Consider the following 18660-nt stretch of genomic DNA (forward strand, 5'->3'; position numbering starts at 1 on the left):
CCCTGTGCTCGCTGACCTACACTGGCTCCCGGTTAAACAACGCCTCGATTTCAAAATTCTCATCCTTGTTTTCAAATCCCTCCGTGGCCCTCGTCCCCTCCATTTCTCTGTAACCTCCTCCAGCCCCACAACCCTCCGAGATCTCTGCGCTCCTCCAATTCTGGTCTCTTGTCCATCCCACGATTTCCATCGCTCCACCATTGGCGGCCGTGCCTTCAGCTGCCTGGGCCCTGAGCTCTGGAATTCCCTCCCTAAACCTCTCCGCCTCTCTCTCCTCCTTCAACACGCTCCTTAAAACCGACCTCTTTGACCGAGCTTTTGGTCACCTGCCCTAATATCTCCTGATGTGGTTCGGAGTTAAATTTTGTCTGATAATCGCTCCTGTGGCGCTTTACAACGTTAAAGGCGCTACATAAATGCAGGTTATTGTTGTGCTTGATGTACCTAATGCAGTGTACACATCCTATTTCACTGTTGATGTTAAATTGCCGTCTGTGGCAGTATTTGATTGGAATCTAACCCGCGCCGCACGCCTTCAGATGCTGCAGTCTCTCCCAGATCGTAACGTGTTCCTGATCTTTTATATTCAACTATCTGTGCCCTCCAGAGATTCTAACTTTGAAAAAAAAATAAAGGACGGGAAGTGGGGGGGGGGGGGGGGTGGTGCTGTGTGAAATGGCTCTGCAAGGTAAATAAATAAATGATGATGGATGGCGATGTTGTCACACGAGTACATTGGCCCTGGGCTCAGATCTTGCAGTTAGTTGCTCGGCTTACTCTGCCACTGTTTGGCTGGCTGGCTATCGAGCGGAACAGCCGAGCAGAGAAGGTTGACCCGCCGCTGCCCATCCAGGGACGGCTCTCTGTTGCTCGCACCCTCTTACCCCCCAAAAGAGACAGTGAGGCTTCTTCACAAAGCGGTTTGGGTGTGTTTTTTCTTTCCCCGGGGTACTCAGACAGGTAAAGCTTCCAAGCCAACCTCCTTGCACACTTTACTCTCTCATGCAAGTGCCAAGAGGTGAAGCGAGTTCAAACGGTTTTGTTCCCGCTGTGAGACTCTCTTGCTGTGTCCATCAAATGTTTGGTTGAGAGTGGGGTTTTTTGAGGCTGGGGTTCGGTGGTGGGGAGGCACAGAGCTGGACTCCCTCTTCCACACAGTGAGCTCGGGCTATGGCTGCAGACTCGAACCTTCAGTCTGAGAGGAAACGGTGGGACAGAATCTAGGAGCGATTGAGAGCAGAACCCCGGGGAGCAGAGACATGGTGGGAATGAACGGAAACTCCGATTCATTCATTTCATCCACAACACACATATATATAACATTTTTATTTTCGTATAACACGCTAATTTTATATATGTGTATAACATACATTATTTTGTTTTGTGTATGAAAATCTATTTTCTATACATCTATACATTTATATATAACATTTTAACTTTTATATATATTTTCGTTTTATACACATATAGCCTTTTTATTTATATATAAATATTTACATTTGTGTTTATATATAGCATTGTTAATATTTATACAACGAATCCTTCGTATATATAACATTAATATTTATTTATCTATTCCTTTATATATGTATAATTTTTAATATTTATTTATCTATTCGTTTATATATATATAACATTTTTAATATTTATTTATCGATTCCTTTGTATATTTAACATTTTGAATATGTATTTATCGATTCCTTTGTATATATAACATTATTAATATTTATTTATCTATTCCTTTATATATATAGCATTTTTAATATTTATATATCGAATCCTTTGTATATATAACATTAATATTTATTTATCTATTCCTTTATATATATAAAACATGTTAATATTTATTTATCTATTCCTTTGTATATATAAAAATATATATATTTATATATCTATTCCTTTTATATATAACATTTTTAATCCTATATATGTATAACATTTTTATTTTTGAATCGAGGTAAAATTTTTATAACTATTATTTTTAGTTTAGAATTTTAACATTTTAAATGTTTATAAATGTAACAACATTTATATATATTAACTCTATAACTTTATATAAAATTATACATTTAAACGTTAGGTAGCTTGATTTAGAATAATTTAAACTACAGGTACTTAATTTAACAATGATTATTTGTGAATATATGCCATAGCAATGTCAGATTTCTATCGATTAATCGCTCCCTTTCTCTCTATTTCCTCCAGATTGCTTCACTTTTATCGCCATGGATTGTAACTGTGTCTCTGACCTGCTCCTGACTCCGCCTCTACCTACTCTGTGGACTCCAGGTATTAACAGTCTCCATTTAGTAAGGAAAACTTCCATAAACACTCGTGTTTTCGATTTTAAAGCTGTGTAGCCGACACTGGGCAGAACGGCCGCTGCTGAAGCCGGGCTGGTCGTGTCTGTAATGAATCCGCGTGTTCAGATCTCTGAATGCGAATTTCGAGAAGGGGAATAGTCCCGTGTTTCGCTTTGTGTGTTTTTTAATTTACTACCCTGTGAACTGGACATAATGGGAAAGTAGAGAGGGAGAAAGAATGTGAAAATGCAGGAATAATGAACGAGAGAGTGAGAGAATGGGGCAGGATTGGAGACATTTGGATCTGAATGAGAGCGAAGGGGCGAAGGCAGACATGGGACGAGGAAGGGGAAGGGAGAGAGTGAAGGAGAAAGGGAAAGAGAGAGTGAGGGAGAAAGGGAAAGAGAGAGAGAGAGTGAAGGAGAAAGGGAAAGAGAGAGTGAGGGAAAGAGAGAGTGAGGGAGAGAGAGTGAGGGAGAGAGAGAGTGAGGGAGAAAGGGAAAGAGAGAGTGAGGGAGAAAGGGAAAGAGAGAGTGAGGGAGAAAGGGAAAGAGAGAGTGAGGGAGAAAGGGAAAGAGAGAGTGAGGGAGAAAGGGAAAGAGAGAGAGAGGGAGAAAGAGAGAGAGTGAGGGAGAAAGAGAAAGAGAGAGTGAGGGAGAAAGAGAGAGAGTGAGGGAGAAAGGGAAAGAGAGAGTGAGGGAGAGAGAGAGAGAGTGAGGGAGAAAGAGAAAGAGAGAGTGAGGGAGAAAGAGAGAGAGTGAGGGAGAAAGAGAAAGAGAGAGTGAGGGAGAAAGAGAGAGAGAGTGAGGGAGAAAGAGAAAGAGAGAGTGAGGGAGAAAGAGAGAGAGAGAGTGAGGGAGAAAGAGAGAGAGTGAGGGAGAAAGAGAAAGAGAGAGTGAGGGAGAAAGAGAGAGAGTGAGGGAGAAAGAGAAAGAGAAAGTGAGGGAGAAAGAGAGAGAGAGAGTGAGGGAGAAAGAGAGAGAGTGAGGGAGAAAGAGAGAGTGAGGGAGAAAGGGAAAGAGAGAGTGGGAGTGAGGGAGAAAGGGAAAGAGAGAGTGAGAGAGAAAGGGAAAGAGAGAGTGAGAGAAATAGAAAGAGAGAGTGAATGAGAAAGAGAAAGAGAAAGAGAGAGTGAGAGAGAAAGAGAGAGAGTGAGAGAGTGAGAGAAAGAGAGAGGGAAAAAGGGAAAGAGAAAGTGAAAGAGAGAGAGAGAGAGTGAGGGAGAGACAGAGTGAGAGAAAGAGAAAGGGAAAGAGAGAGCATGAGAGAGAAAGAGAGAGAGAGTGAGAGAGAGAGAGAGTGAGAGAGTGAGAGAAAGAGAAAGGAAAGAGAGTGAGAGAGAAAGAGAAAGTGAGAGAGAAAGAGAAAGAGAGAGTGAGAGTGAGAGAGAAAGAGAAAGAGAGAGAGTGAATGAGAAGGGGAAGAGAGAGTGAGAGAGAAAGAGAAAGAGAGAGAGTGAATGAGAAGGGGAAGAGAGAGTGAGAGAGAAAGAGAAAGAGAGAGTGAGAGAGAAAGAGAAAGAGAGAGAGTGAATGAGAAGGGGAAGAGAGAGTGAGAGAGAAAGAGAGAGAGTGAGAGAGAAAGAGAAAGAGAGAGAGTGAATGAGAAGGGGAAGAGAGAGTGAGAGAGAAAGTGAGAGAGGGAGTGAGGGAGAAAGAGAAAGAGAGAGTGAGAGAAGAAGAGAATGAGAGAGTGAGAGAAAAATTGAGAGAGAGAGAGAGAAAGAGAGAGTGAAGGAGAAAGGAGAGAGAGTGAGGGAGAAAGGGGGAAGAGTGATTTGAGAGACAGTACTGCCCCTCTGACAGTGCAGCACTCCCTCAGTACTGCCCCTCCAACAGTGCGGCGCTCCCTCAGTACTGCCCCTCTGACAGAGCGGCACTCCCTCAGTACTGCCCCTCCAACAGTGCGGCGCTCCCTCAGTACTGCCCCTCTGACAGAGCGGCACTCCCTCAGTACTGCCCCTCCGACAGTGCAGCACTCCCTCAGTACTGCCCCTCCGACAGTGTGGCGCTCCCTCAGTACTGCCCTTCCGACAGAGCGGCACTCCCTCAGAACTGCCCCTCCGACAGTGCAGCGTTCCTTAGTACTGCCCCTCCGACAGTGCAGCACTCCCTCAGTACTGACCCTCCAACAGTGCAGCACTCCCTCATTACAGCCCCTCCGATAGTGCAGCATTCCCTCAGTACCGCCCCTCCGACAGTGCAGCGCTCCCTCAGTACTGCCCCTCCGACAGTGCAGCGCTCCCTCAGTACTGCCCCTCTGACAGTGCTGCGCGCCCTCAATGCTGCCCATCCGACAGTGCGGCGCTCCCTCAGTACTGCCTCTCCGACAGTGCGGCACTCTCTCAGTACTGCCTCTCTGACAGTGCAGTGCTCCACCAGTACTGGCCCTCTGACAGTGCAGCGCTCCCTCAGTACTGCCCCTCCAACAGTGCGGCGCTCCCTCAGTATTGCCCTTCCGACAGTGTGACGCTCCATCACGACTGCCCCTCCGACAGTGCAATGCTCCATCAGTACTGCCCCTCGGACAGTGCAGCGCTCCCTCAGTACTGCCCCACCGACAGTGTGGTGCTCTTTCATAGAAACATAGAAACATAGAAGATAGGAGCAGGAGTAGTCCATTCGGCCCTTCGAGCCTGCTCCGCCATTCAATGAGATCATGGCTGATCATCCAATTTCAGTACCCTGTCCCTGCCTTCTCCCCATATCCCTTGATCCCTTTAGCCTCAAGAAATATATCCAACTCTTTCTTGAATATATTTAATGAACTGGCCTCCACCGCCCTCTGTGGCAGAGAATTCCACATGTTCACCACTCTCTGGGTGAAGAAATTCCTCCTCATTTCAGTCCTAAATGGCTTACCCCTTATCCTTAGACTATGACCCCTGGTTCTGGACTCCCCGGCCATCAGAAACATCCTTCCTGCATCTAGTCTGTCCAGACCTGACAGAATTTTATAGGTTTCGATGAGATCCCCTCTCAATCTTCTAAACTCCAGTGAGTATTAGCCCAATCGACACAATCTCTCCTCATACGTCATTCCTGCCATCCCAGGTATCAGCCTGGTGAATCTTCGCTGCACTCCCTCCATGGCAAGAATGTCCTTCTTCAGGTAAGGTGACCAAAACTGCACACAATACTCAAGGTGCGGTCTCACCAAGGCCCTGTACAACTGTAGCAAGTCATCCTTGTTCCTGTACTCGAACCCTCTTGCTACGAAGGCCAACATACCATTTGCCTTCTTAACCGCCTGCTGCACCTGCATGCTTACCTTCAGCGACTGGTGCACAATAACACCGAGGTCTCTTTGCACTTCCCCTTCTCTCAATCTATTGCCATTCAAATAATAATCTGCCTTCCTGTTTTTGCCACCAAAGTGGATAACCTTACATTTATCCACATTATAGTGCAGTTGCCATGTTTCTGCCCAATCACCCAACCTGTCCAAATCGTACTGGAGTTTCACGACATCCTCCTCACAGCTTACCCTCCCACCCAGCTTTGTGTCATCTGCAAATTTGGAGATATTACATCCAATTCCCTCGTCCAGATCATTAATATATATTGTGAACAGCTGGGGTCCTAGGACCGATCCTTGCGGTACCCCACTAGTCACTGCTTGCCACTCAAAAAACGACCCATTTATTCCAACTCTTTGCTTTCTGTCCACCAACTAGTTCTCTATCCAAGTCAATACCTTGCCCCCAATCCCATGTGCCTTAATTTTACATGCTAATCTCTTATGTGGGACCTTATCAAAAGCCTCCTGAAAGTCCAAATATACCACATCCACTGGTTCTCCCTTATCTATTTTACCAGTTACATCCTCAAAAAATTCCAGTAGATTAGTCAAGCATGATTTACCTTTTGTAAATCCATGTTGACTTTGTCCGATCCTGTCACTGCTTTCCAAGTGCTCTGCTATTACATCTTTTATAATAGACTCTAGCATTTTCCCCACTACCGATGTCAGGCTTACCAGTCTATAATTCCCTGCTTATTCACTACCACCTTTTTTGAATAGTGGGGTAACATTAGCTACCCTCCAATCCATGGGTACCGTTCCAGAGTCTATCGAGTTCTGGAAGATGACCAGCAATGCATCTACTATCTCTAGGGCCACTTCCTTAAGTACCCTGGGATGTAGACCATCAGGCCCTGGGGATTTATCGGCCTTCAGTCCCATCAATTTTCCTAACACCATTTCCCTACAAATACTGATTTCTTTCAGTTCCTCCCTTTCATCAGACCCTATGTTCCCCGACATCTCTGGGAGGTTATTTGTGTCCTCCTTTGTGAAGACAGAACCAAAGTATGTATTTAGTTGGTCTGCCATTTCCTTGTTTCCCATTATAAATTCCCCTGATTCTGACTGTAAGGGACCTACGCTTGACTTCACCAATCTTTTTCTCTTCACATATCTATATAAGCTTTTACAGTCAGTTTTTATGTTCCATGCTAGCTTACTCTCATATTCTATTTTCCCTTTCTTAATTAATCCCTTTGTCCTCCTTTGTTGACTCCTAAACTGCTCCCAATCCTCAGGATTATTTCTTTTTCTAGCCGATTTTTATGTCCTCTCCTTGGATCTTATGCTATCCCTAATTTCCCTTATTAGCCACGGTTGAGTCACCTTTTTTGTTTTATTTTTATGCCAAACTGGTATGAACAAATTCTGTAGCTCATCCATTCGGTCTTTGAATGTTTGCCATTGCCTATCCACCGTCAACCCTTTGAGTGCCATTCCCCAATCAATCCTACCCAAGTCGCTCCTCAGACCATCGTAGTTTCCTTTATTTAAATTCAGGACCCTTGTCTCTGAGTCAACTACTTCATTCTCCATCATTATGAAGAATTCGATCATATTATGATCGCTCCGACCCAAGGGGCCTCGTACAACAAGATTGCTAATTAATCCTTTCTCGTTACATAATACCCAGTCTAAGATGGCCTGATCTCTGGTTGGTTCCTCGACATATTGGTCCAGGAAACCATCCCGTAAACAGTCCAGGAATTTCTCCTCCACAGTATTGTTACTAATTTGGTTGGCCCAATCTATATGTAGATTAAAGTCACCCATGACGACTGCTGTGCCCTTATTGCACGCTTCTTTAATTTCCCTTTTAATGCTGTCCCCAACCTCCGCCTTACTGTTTGGAGGTCTATATACCACTCCCACTAATGTTTTTTTCCCCTTAGTATTTCTCAATTCTACCCATACAGATTCCACATCATCAGAGCTAATATCCTTCATTACAGTTGTATCAATCCCTTCTTTAACCAGTAATGCTACCTCACCTCCCTTTCCTTTTTGCCTATCTTTCCTGAATATCGAATAGACCTGGATGTTGAGTTCCCAGTCTTAGCCATCCTTGAACCATGTTTCCGTAATCCCAACCAAATCATATTCGTTTACCTCTATTTGCGCAGCCAATTCACCCACCTTATTGCAAATGCTCCTCGCATTAAGACACAAAGCCTTCAGGCTTGTTTTTTTAATGCTCTTAGACCTATTAGAATTATTATTTACTGTGGCCACGTTTGATTTAAACCGTTGATTTCTCTGACTGCCACTGGCGCTCCCTCAGTATTGCCCCTCTGACAGTGCAGTGCTCCCTCAGTACTGCCCCTCCGACAGTGCAGCGCTCACTCAGTACTGCCCCTCCGACAGTGCGGCACTCCCTCAGTACTGCCCATCTGACAGTGCGGCGCTCCCTCAGTATTGCCCCTCCAACAGTGCAGCGCTCCCTCAGTTATGCCCTTCCGACAGTGTAGCGTTCCCTCAGTACTGCTCCTCCGACAGTGCGGCACTCCCTCAGTACTGCCCCTCCGACAACGCAGTGCTCCCTCAGTACTGTCCCTCTGACAGTGCGGCGGCCTCTCAGTACTGCCCCTCTGAAAGTGCAGTGCTCCCTCAGTACTGCCCATTCGACAGTGCGGCGCTCCCTCAGTACTGCCCCCTCCGACAGTGTGGCACTCCCTCAGTACTGCCCCCCCGAAAGTGCGGCGCTCCCTCAGTACTGCCCCTCTGACAGTGCGGCACTCCCTCGGTGCTGCCCCTCCGACAGTGCGCCGCTCCCTCAGTGCTGACCCCCTGACAGTGCAGCACTCCCTCAGTACTGCCCCTCCAACAGTGCAGCTCTCCCCCAGTACCGCCCCTCTGACAGTGCGGCGCTCCCTTAGTACCGCCCCTCTGACAGTGCGGCGCTCCCTCAATACTGCTCCTCTGACAGTAGAGCGCTCCCTCAGTACTGCCCCTCCGACAGTGCGGCTCTCCCTCAGTACTGCCCCTCCGACAGCAGAGCGCTCCCTCAGTACTGCCCCCCCGTCAGTGCGGCGCTCCCTCAGTACTGCCCCTCCGACAGTGCGGCGCTCCCTCAGTGCCGCCCCTCTGACAGAGTGGGGCCCCCTCAATACTGCTCCTTTAACAGTGCAGCGGTCTCTCAGTACTGCCCCTCCGACAGTGCGGCACTCCCTCAGTACTGCCCCTCCGACAGTACAGCGCTCCCTCAGTACTGCCCCTCAGACAGTGCGGCACTCCGTCAGTACTGCCCATCTGACAGTGCGGCGCTCCCTCAGTATTGCCCCTCCGACAGTGCAGTGCTCCCTCAGTACTGCCCCTCCGAAAGCGCAGTGCTCCCTCAGTACTGCCCATTCGACAGTGGGGCGCTCCCTCAGTACTGCCCCCTCCGACAGTGCGGCGCTCCCTCAGTACTGCCACTCCAACAGTGCAGCGCTCCATCAGTACTGCCCCGCCGACAGTGCGGCGCTCCCTCAGTACTGCCCCTCCGACAGTGCGGCACTCCCTCAGTACCGCCCCTCCGACAGTGTGGGACTCCCTCAATACTGCTCCTCCGACAGTGCAGCGCTCCCTCAGTACTGCCCCCACGACAGTGCGGCGCTTCCTCAGTACTGCCCCTCTGACAGTGCGGCACTCCCTCAGTACCGCCCCTTCGACAGTGTGGGGCTCCCTCAATACTGCTCCTCTGACAAATCAGCGGTCTCTCAGTACTGCCCCTCTGACAGTGCGGCTCTCCCTCAAAACTACCCCTCCGACAGTACAGCGCTCCCTCAGTATTGCCCCTCCAACAGTGCAGTGCTCCCTCAGCACTGTCCCTCTGACAGTGCCGCGCTCCCTCAGTACTGCCCCTCTGACAGTGCAGTGCTCCCTCAGTACCACCCCTTCGACAGTGCGGCGCTCCCTCAGTACTGTCCCCTCCGACAGTGCGGCGCTCCCTCAGTACTCCCCGCTCCGACGGTGCGGCGCTCCCTCAGTACTGCCTCTCCGACAGTGCGGTACTCTCTCAGTACTGCGTCTCTGACAGTGCAGTGCTCTCCCAGTACTGACGCTCTGACAGTGCAGCGCTCCCTCAGTACTGCCCCTCCAACAGTGCGGCGTTCCCTCAGTATTGCCCCTCCGACAGTGTGACGCTCCCTCACTACTGACCCTCCAACAGTGCAGTGCTCCCTCAGTAATGCCCCTCCGACAGTGCGGTGCTCCCTCAGAATTGCCCCTCCGACAGTGCAGCGCTCTTTCAGTGCTGTCCCTCTGTCAGTGCGGCGCTCCCTCAGTATTGGCCCTCCTACAGTGCAGCGCTCCCTCAGTTATGCCCCTCCGACAGTGTAGCATTCCCTCAGTACTGCCCCTCCGACAGTGCGCCGCTCCCTCAGTGCTGACCCTCTGACAGTGCGGCACACCCTCAGTACTGCCCATCTGACAGTGCGGCGCTCCCTCAGTACTGCACCTCCGACAGTGCGGCGCTCCCTCAGTACTGCCCCTCCGACAGTGAGGCACTCCCTCAGTACCGCCCCTCCGACAGTGTGGGGCTCCCTTAATACTGCTCCTCCGACAATGCAGCGCTCCCTCAGTACTGCCCCCCGACAGTGCGGCGCTCCCTCAGTACTGCCCCTCCGATAGTGCGGCGCTCCCTCAGTACCGCCCCTCCGACAGTGTGGGGCTCCCTCAATACTGCTCCTCCGACAATGCAGCGCTCCCTCAGTACTGCCCCCACGACAGTGCGGCGCTCCCTCAGTACTGCCCCTCCGACAGTGCGGCACTCCCTCAGTACCGCCCCTTCGACAGTGTGGGGCTCCCTCAATACTGCTCCTCCGACAGTGCAGCGCCCCCTCAGTACTGCCCCTCAGACAGTGCGGCGCTCCCTCAGTACTGCCCCTCCGACAGTGCAGCACTCCCTCAGTACTGCCCCTCCGACAGTGCAGTTCTCCCTCAGTACACTCCCTCTGACAGTGCGGCGGTCCCTCAGTACTGCCTCTCCGAAAGTGCAGTGCTCCCTCACTACTGCCCATTCGACAGTGCGGCGCTCCCTCATTACTGCCCCCCTCCGACAGTGCGGCGCTCCCGCAGTACTGCCCCTCCGACAGTGCAGCGCTCCCTCAGTACTGCCCCCCGACAGTGCGGCGCTCCCTCAGTACTGCCCCTCCGACAGTGCAGCGCTCCCTCAGTACTGCCCCTCCAACAGTGCGGCGCTCCCTCAGTATTGCCCCTCCGACACTGTGACGCTCCCTCACTACTGCCCCTCCGACAGTGCAGCGCTCCTTCAGTACTGCCCCTCCGACAGTGCAGCACTCCCTCAGTACTGTCCCTCCGTCAGTGCGGTGCTCCCTCAGTATTGGCCCTCCTACAGTGCAGCGCTCCCTCAGTTATGCCCCTCCGACAGTGTAGCATTCCCTCAGTGCTGCCTCTCCGACAGTGCGCCGCTCCCTCAGTGCTGACCCTCTGACAGTGCGGTACACCCTCAGTACTGCCCATCTGACAGTGCGGCGCTCCCTCAGTATTGCCCCTCCTACAGTGCAGCGCTCCCTCAGTTATGCCCCTCCGACAGTGTAGCGTTCCCTCAGTACTGCCCCTCCGACAGTGCGGCACTCCCTCAGTACTGCCCCTCCGACAACGCAGCGCTCCCTCAGTACTGCCCCTCCGACAGTGCAGTGCTCCCTCAGTACCACCCCTTCGACAGTGCGGCGCTCCCTCAGTACTGCCCCCTCCGACAGCGCGGCGCTCCCTCAGTACTGCCCCCTCCGATGGGGCGGTGCTCCCTCAGTACTGCCTCCCCGACAGTGCGGTACTCACTCAGTACTGCCTCTCTGACAGTGCAGTGCTCTCCCAGTACTGACCCTCTGACAGTGCAGCGCTCCCTCAGTACTGCCCCTCCAACAGTGCGGCGCTCCCTCAGTATTGCCCCTCCGACACTGTGACGCTCCCTCACTACTGCCCCTCCGACAGTGCAGCGCTCCTTCAGTACTGCCCCTCCGACAGTGCAGCACTCCCTCAGTACTGTCCCTCCGTCAGTGCGGTGCTCCCTCAGTATTGGCCCTCCTACAGTGCAGCGCTCCCTCAGTTATGCCCCTCCGACAGTGTAGCATTCCCTCAGTGCTGCCTCTCCGACAGTGCGCCGCTCCCTCAGTGCTGACCCTCTGACAGTGCGGTACACCCTCAGTACTGCCCATCTGACAGTGCGGCGCTCCCTCAGTATTGCCCCTCCTACAGTGCAGCGCTCCCTCAGTTATGCCCCTCCGACAGTGTAGCATTCCCTCAGTACTGCCCCTCCGACAGTGCGGCACTCCCTCAGTACTGCCCCTCCGACAACGCAGCGCTCCCTCAGTACTGCCCCTCCGACAGTGCAGTGCTCCCTCAGTACCACCCCTTCGACAGTGCGGCGCTCCCTCAGTACTGCCCCCTCCGACAGTGCGGCGCTCCCTCAGTACTGCCCCCTCCGACGGGGCGGTGCTCCCTCAGTACTGCCTCTCCGACAGTGCAGTACTCACTCAGTACTGCCTCTCTGACAGTGCAGTGCTCTCCCAGTACTGACCCTCTGACAGTGCAGCGCTCCCTCAGTACTGCCCCTCCAACAGTGTGGCGCTCCCTCAGTATTGCCCCTCCGACAGTGTGACGCTCCCTCACTACTGCCCCTCCGACAGTGCAGTGCTCCTTCAGTACTGCCCCTCTGTCAGTGCAGCGCACTTTCAGTACTGCCCCTCCGCCAGTGCGGCACTCCCTCAGTACTGCCCCTCCGACAGTGCGGCTCTCCCTCAGTACCGCCCCTCTGACAGTGCGGCGCTCCCTCAGTACCGCCCCTCCGACAGTGTGGGGCTCCCTCAATACAGCTCCTCTGACAGTGCAGCGGTCTCTCAGTACTGCCCCTCCGACAGTGCGGCACTCCCTCGGTATGCCCCTCCTACGTGCAGCGCTCCCTCAGTACTGCCCTTCCAACAGTGCAGCGTTCCCTCAGTACTGCCCCTCCGACAGTGCGGCATTCCCTCAGTACTGCCCCTCCGACAGTGCAGTTCTCCCTCAGTACTCTCCCTCTGACAGTGCGGCAGTCCCTCAGTACTGCCACTCCGAAAGTGCAGTGCTCCCTCAGTACTGCCCATTCGACAGTGCGGCGCTCCCTCATTACTGCCCCCTCCGACAGTGCGGCGCGCCCTCAGTATTGCCCCTCCGACAGTGCAGCGCTCCCTCAGTACCGCCCCTCCGACAGTGTGGGGATCCCTCAATACTGCTCCTCCGACAATGCAGCGCTCCCTCAGTACTGTCCCCACGACAGCGCGGCGCTCCCTCAGTACTGCCCCTCCGACAGTGTGGCACTACCTCAGTACCGCCCCTCCGACAGTGTGGGGCTCCCTCAATACTGCTCCTCCGACAGTGCAGCGCTCCCTCAGTACTGCCCCCACGACAGTGCGGCGCTCTCTCAGTACTGCCCCTCCGACAGTGCGGCACTCCCTCAGTACTGCCCCTTTGACAGTGTGGGGCTCCCTCAATACTGCTCCTCTGACAGTACAGCGGTCTCTCAGTACTGCCCCTCCAACAGTGCGGCGCTCCCTCAGTATTGCCCCTCCGACAGTGTGACGCTCCCTCGCTACTGCCTCTCCGACAGTGCAGCGCTCCCTCAGTACTGCCCCTCCGAGAGTGCAGCGCTCCCTCTGTACTGCCCCTCCAACAGTGCGCCGCTCCCTCAGTGCTGACCCTCTGACAGTGCGGCACTCCCGCAGTACTGCCCCTCCGGCAGTGCAGCGTTCCCTCAGTACTGCCCCTCCGACAGAGCAGCACTCCTTCAGTACTGCCCCTCCGACAGTGCGGCGCTCCCTCAGTACTGCCCTCCGACAGTGCAGCGCTCCCTCAGTACTGTCCCTCCGGCAGTGCGGCACTTCATCAGTACTGCCCCTCTGACAGCGCAGTGGTCTCTCAGTACTGCCCCTCCGACAGTGCGGCTCTCCCTCAGTACTGCCCCTCCGACAGTACAGCACTCCCTCAGTACTGCCCCTCCAACAGTGCGGCGGTCCCTCAGTGCTTCCCCTATGACAGTGCGGCGCTTCCTCAGTACTGCCCCTCCGACAGTGCGGCGCTCCCTCAGTACTGCCCCTCCGACAGTACAGCACTCCCTCAGTACTGCCCCTCCGACAGTGCGGCGCTCCCTCAGTACTACCCCTCCGACTGTACAGCACTCCCTCAGTACTGTCCCTCCGACAGTGCGGCGCTCCCTCAGTACTGCCCCTCCGACAGTGCAGCGCTCCCTCAGTACTGCCCCTCCGACAGTGCGGCGCTCCCTCAGTACTACCCCTCCGACAGTGCGGTCCCTCCGACAGTGCGGCACTCCCTCAGTACTGCCCCTCCGACAGTGCGGCGCTCCCTCAGTGCTGCCCCTCCGACAGTGCAGCGCTCCCTCAGTACTGCTCCTCCGACAGTGGGCCTAAGCTTCGACAGGGATCAATGCGATTCAACATTAATGAATGTTGGATGCCAATCTCTAACTGCCTGTTCCTTCCTGTACTCTTTCCCCAGGCTTCGCGTTCCCGGACTGGGCCTACAAACCGGAGTCGAGTCCCGGATCCCGACAGATCCAGCTCTGGCATTTCATCCTGGAGTTACTGCAGAAGGAGGAGTATCAGAATGTTATCGCCTGGCAGGGAGACTACGGGGAGTTCGTCATCAAGGACCCCGATGAAGTGGCCAAGCTGTGGGGTGTCCGCAAGTGCAAACCGCACATGAACTACGACAAGCTGAGCCGGGCCCTCCGGTAAAGACCGCACACCACCGCCTTTCAATTTGTTTGTGGGTAGATAGACCAGGGCAATGGGCGGGGAGGGGTGGGAGGGGGGCAGTCGCTCCTGTCTGAGACCCCTGCATCTGTCTGAGGGTTTTCTGCTAAGCAGAGACAGATTTCTGGCTCTCTGTTTCCCTCTGGGTTTCTCTGGGGCTCTCTGGGGCTCTCTGTGTCCCGCTGGGGCTCTCTGTGTCCCTCTGGGGCTCTCTGGAGCTCTCTGGAGCTCTCTGTGTCCCTCTGGGACTCTCTGGGTCCCTCTGTGTCCCTCTGGGGCTCTCTGGGGCACTCTGGGTCCCTCTGGGCCTCTCTGGGGCTCTCTGGGGCTCTCTGTGGGGGCTCTCTGGGGCTCTCTGTGTCCCTCTGGGTCTCTCTGGGTCTCTCTGGGGCTCTCTGTGTCCCCCTGGGGCTCTCTGTATCCCTCTGGGTCTCTCTGGGGCTCTCTGTGTCCCTCTGGGGCTCTCTGTATCCCTCTGGGTCTCCCTGGGTCTCTCTGTGTCCCTCTGGGGCTCTCTGGGGCTCTCTGTGTCCCTCTGGGGCGCTCTGTGTCCCTCTGTGTCCCCCTGGGGCTCTCTGTGTCCCTCTGGGGCTCTCTGGGGCTCTCTGTGTTCCTCTGGGGCTCGCTGGGACTCTCTGTGTCCCTCTGGGGCTCTCTGTGTCCCTCTGGGCCTCTCTGGGGCTCTCTGGGGCTCTCTTTGTCCCTCTGTGTCCCTCTGGGGCTCTCTGTCCCTCTGGGGCTCTCTGAGGCTCTCTGTGCCCCTATGTGTCCCCCTGGGGCTCTCTGTGTCCCTCTGGGGATCTCGGTGTCCCTCTGTGTCCCTTTGGGGCTCTCTGTGTCCCTCTGTGTCCCTTTGGGGCTCTCTGTGTCCCTCTGTGTCCCCCTGGGGCTCTCTGTGTCCCTCTGGGGCTCTCTGGGGCTCTTTGTGTCCCTCTGGGGCTCTCTGTGTCCCTCTGTGTCCCTCTCAGGCTCTCTGAGTCCTTCTGGGGCTCTCTGTGTCCCTCTGGTGCTCTCTGGTTCCCTCTGGGGCTCTCTGTGTCCCCCTGTGTCCCTCTATCTCCCTCTGGGGCTGTCTGGGGCTCTCCAGGGGTCCGCCCTCTAACCGTGTTGTCGATATTTTCCAGGTATTACTACAACAAGCGGATCCTGCACAAAACCAAAGGCAAACGCTTCACCTACAAGTTCAACTTCAGCAAAGTGATCCTGGTGAACTACCCGTTGCTGGAGATGAGCCACTCCCAGCTCCTGCTCACCTCCAACCCGTTCAGCAATGCCCAGAGCCAGGACTGCACCCCAGTCACCCCTGAGGTGAGTCAGGAGCAAACTAGGACCGCAGCTCAGTCACTCATCCGTATCTTTGTTACCTCCAGACTCCACTATTCCGGTGGTAGGAAGAATAATGGAATCCCTACTGAAGGAGAAAATAGAAGAAAATATAGAAACCAAAATTATAATAATGAATAGTCAACATGGATTTCAAAAGGGAAAGTCTTGCTTGATCGACTTTATTGGATGTTTTGAAGAGGTAACAGAGAGAGTAGACAATGGTAATGTAGTAGATGTAATTAATCTAAATTTTCAAAAGGCCTTCAGTAAGGTATCCCATAATAGACTGATGAACAAGGTCAGAGAAGGCGGAGTCAGGTGACAAGTAGCAGAATGGATTGCTGGCTGGCTTCAGGACAGAAAGCAGAGGGTGGGAGTAAAGGGTAGCTATTCACAGTGGCAGAAGGTAGGTAGTGGTTGTTATGTTCATTAATAACTAGACATTCTTATTATGAACAGCTAGCTTCTAGCTAGTCATTTATTCAACACACGTTCTCTAGGTACAGCATCTGTAGAGATTCAGCATGTGTACTTCTGTGTGCAGGCAGCCATCTTGACTACTGCCTTGTGGGTAGCCTAGTGCATCATGGGTAGCGTAGTCTTAAACACATACAACTAAATATACAGCTCTACGGCTCCATCTGGTGTACCACTCTAGAATGACATGTTATTGATCATTACATCCCCCTTTCTTTGAGGTTAAACAAAATCAATATCAATCAACTTACAAGAAACACGATAATGAAGATATCAGTAACACTTTTGTTACTGCTCTATAAACAGAAACATTTTCACAACAGTCAACACATTTTCAAAGCTTTACTTTATACTCAAAGATTAAGTCTATCAGGCTTTTTTACTTCACGTGTGGATCTTCTCAGCATGGGTAAGTCTGATGTGTTTTCATGAGATTGTTCTGGTGGTGAATGACAAGATTCAGTTGCGGCATTGTCATCAATCTGCTCTTGGATAGTTTCTTGTGTTTTCAGAAGGGAACGGTGGTTCCTCCTAAGAATCTGTCCTTCCTCAGTTCTAACAGTGTATGACCTTGGTCGTACTTCCTCAAGAGCTGTAGCTTTCCTGTTCCATGCATCTGGATCCTCAATCCTGACAACATCATCCCTTGTCAATGGTTTTAGAGTTTTGGATGACTTGCCATAGTATGATTTCTGTTTCAGCTTTAACAGTTGAAGTCTCTGTCTTAGTTCCTTACTTTGCTTTTCATTTGCACAGCACGGCAGCGTGGTGCGCAACTTGCGACCCATTAGTTCAGCAGGTGAAGAATCACAGTCTAAAGGTGAGGCTCGGTAGCTCAGCAGGGCGAGATAAGGATCAGACTTGCTTTCTTCAGTAGCTGCTTGAGAACTTGAACACCTTTCTCTACCTTACCATTTGACTGAGCATACAAAGGACTGGATGTGATGTGCTGAAAGTCATAATGTGCTGCAAACTGTTGCCACTCCTTACAGTTGAAGCACGGACCATTGTCGCTGATGGCAATCCTGGGAATTCCATGTCTGGCGAAGATGGATTTCACATGCATTATGACACTGCTTGCTGTGGTGCTTGAGAGCAGTGCCATCTCAGGATAGTTAGAATAGTAGTCAATCACTATTGGATATTCTTTACCATTTAAATGAAAAAGGTCCATACCAACCTTTTGCCATGGTGCTGTTGGTATGTCAGCTACTATCATTGGTTCCTTTGTTTGTTTGTTTTGGTGTTTCTGACATGTCTCACATTTGCCTATCATGTTCTCAATGTCCTTATTTATGCCAGGCCAATAAACAGTGTCTCTTGCTCTCCTTTTGCATTTTTCAATTCCGAGGTGTACCTCATGAATCCTTTTGAGCATGTCTTGACGTAGAGCCTGTGGAATGACTATTCTGTTCTGTTTTAGTAATAGTCCACTTACGACACTCAACTCTGACCTTATGTGATAGTATTTTGGACAGGAGCCTTTTGGCCAACCATGATGAATGTTCTCTATTACTGTTTGTAACACTGTGGCCTAGAAATTCACTATGGCCCCGCCAGCTGGCTAGCGCCCAAAAGTTAGCGCTGGGCGTGGAGCCAGTTGTGACCATCAGATATTCAGTTTTTGCGCCCCAAGTCGGAACCGGGCGCTATTCCAGGGTGTGCCCGCCCCCGCTTGGGGCGCTGAAACTGAATTTCAGCGCTCTAGGCGCCGCTGCGCCACCCGCTGCGGAGTGGCAGGCTGCGGTACTGCAGGCCTCCTCCTTCTCTTAAGGGGGAGGTGCCTGCAACGGGGAGATCGCCGCTGGATAGCGCCGGCAAATGAGCCCGGCACCACGGAGAAGTGCCGGGTTTGTGGAAAGCAGCCGGCAATGCCGCGGGGGGGGGGGTGGAGGAGGCCGGGGAAGGAGGTGCGGGCAGGCGGCCGCCAAAAAAGCGGCCGGCCGCACCTCCACCTTAAAGCGCCCCACTAAGGCTACAGTACGGCCCCATTTTCTGGTCGCTCTTTGCGGCCGCTGCGGAAGAGGCGGCCGCAACTAAATATGGGGATCGGGCCGGTATCGGGGCGGAACCGGGGCACTGCGCACACCGATGACGTCATCGGTGCCAGTGCAGTGCTAACGGCTACCACCGCCATTACCGCTGCGCTGAATATCAGCGCAACCTCCTGTATTGGCGCAGAATCCCTCTTTAGGCGGTAACTGGCCGCAAAGCTGCTGGCGCCTTAACGAATTTCTAGGCCTGTATCTTTTACTGTTTCTTCTGCTATTTGCTTTGATTTTGTGTCTGACACGGGCAGCGCAGCAGTGACAATACTCACTTGAACATCCATGTCTTCTTCAGTAGAGCTCACTTGACTCATTGTGGGTGCTCGGGATAGTGCATCTGCTAACACTATGTATTTGCCTGGTGTGTAGATCCGTTCAAAGTCATATCTTTGCAGCTTCATCATGAGTCATTGAATCCTTGGAGACATCTCATTCAGATTTTTTTTTATGATG

The 18660-nt window shown here is 52.6% G+C and overlaps 1 protein-coding gene across 1 annotated transcript; it reads left to right on the plus strand.

The window, feature by feature from the left end:
• The first annotated feature begins 675 nt into the window (after positions 1-675).
• On the plus strand, positions 676-15885 carry LOC147109753 (ETS domain-containing transcription factor ERF-like). The gene is made up of 4 exons (XM_086002363.1): positions 676-688; positions 14100-14334; positions 15481-15664; positions 15880-15885. Exons 1-4 carry the CDS (start codon positions 676-678, stop codon positions 15883-15885), a joined length of 438 nt encoding a protein of 145 aa, XP_085858489.1.
• Positions 15886-18660: the final 2775 nt, after the last annotated feature.

This window comes from Somniosus microcephalus, chromosome 12 (assembly GCF_052327205.1).
Source record: "Somniosus microcephalus isolate GS21.2 chromosome 12, FLI_Smic_1.0, whole genome shotgun sequence".
NCBI classification, from domain to species: domain Eukaryota; kingdom Metazoa; phylum Chordata; class Chondrichthyes; order Squaliformes; family Somniosidae; genus Somniosus; species Somniosus microcephalus.

Coding starts and splice junctions, on each gene's coding strand:
- LOC147109753 (XM_086002363.1), top strand. Junction 14,335..15,480: donor AAGCTGAGCCGGGCCCTCCG/GTAAAGACCGCA, acceptor GATATTTTCCAG/GTATTACTACAACAAGCGGA.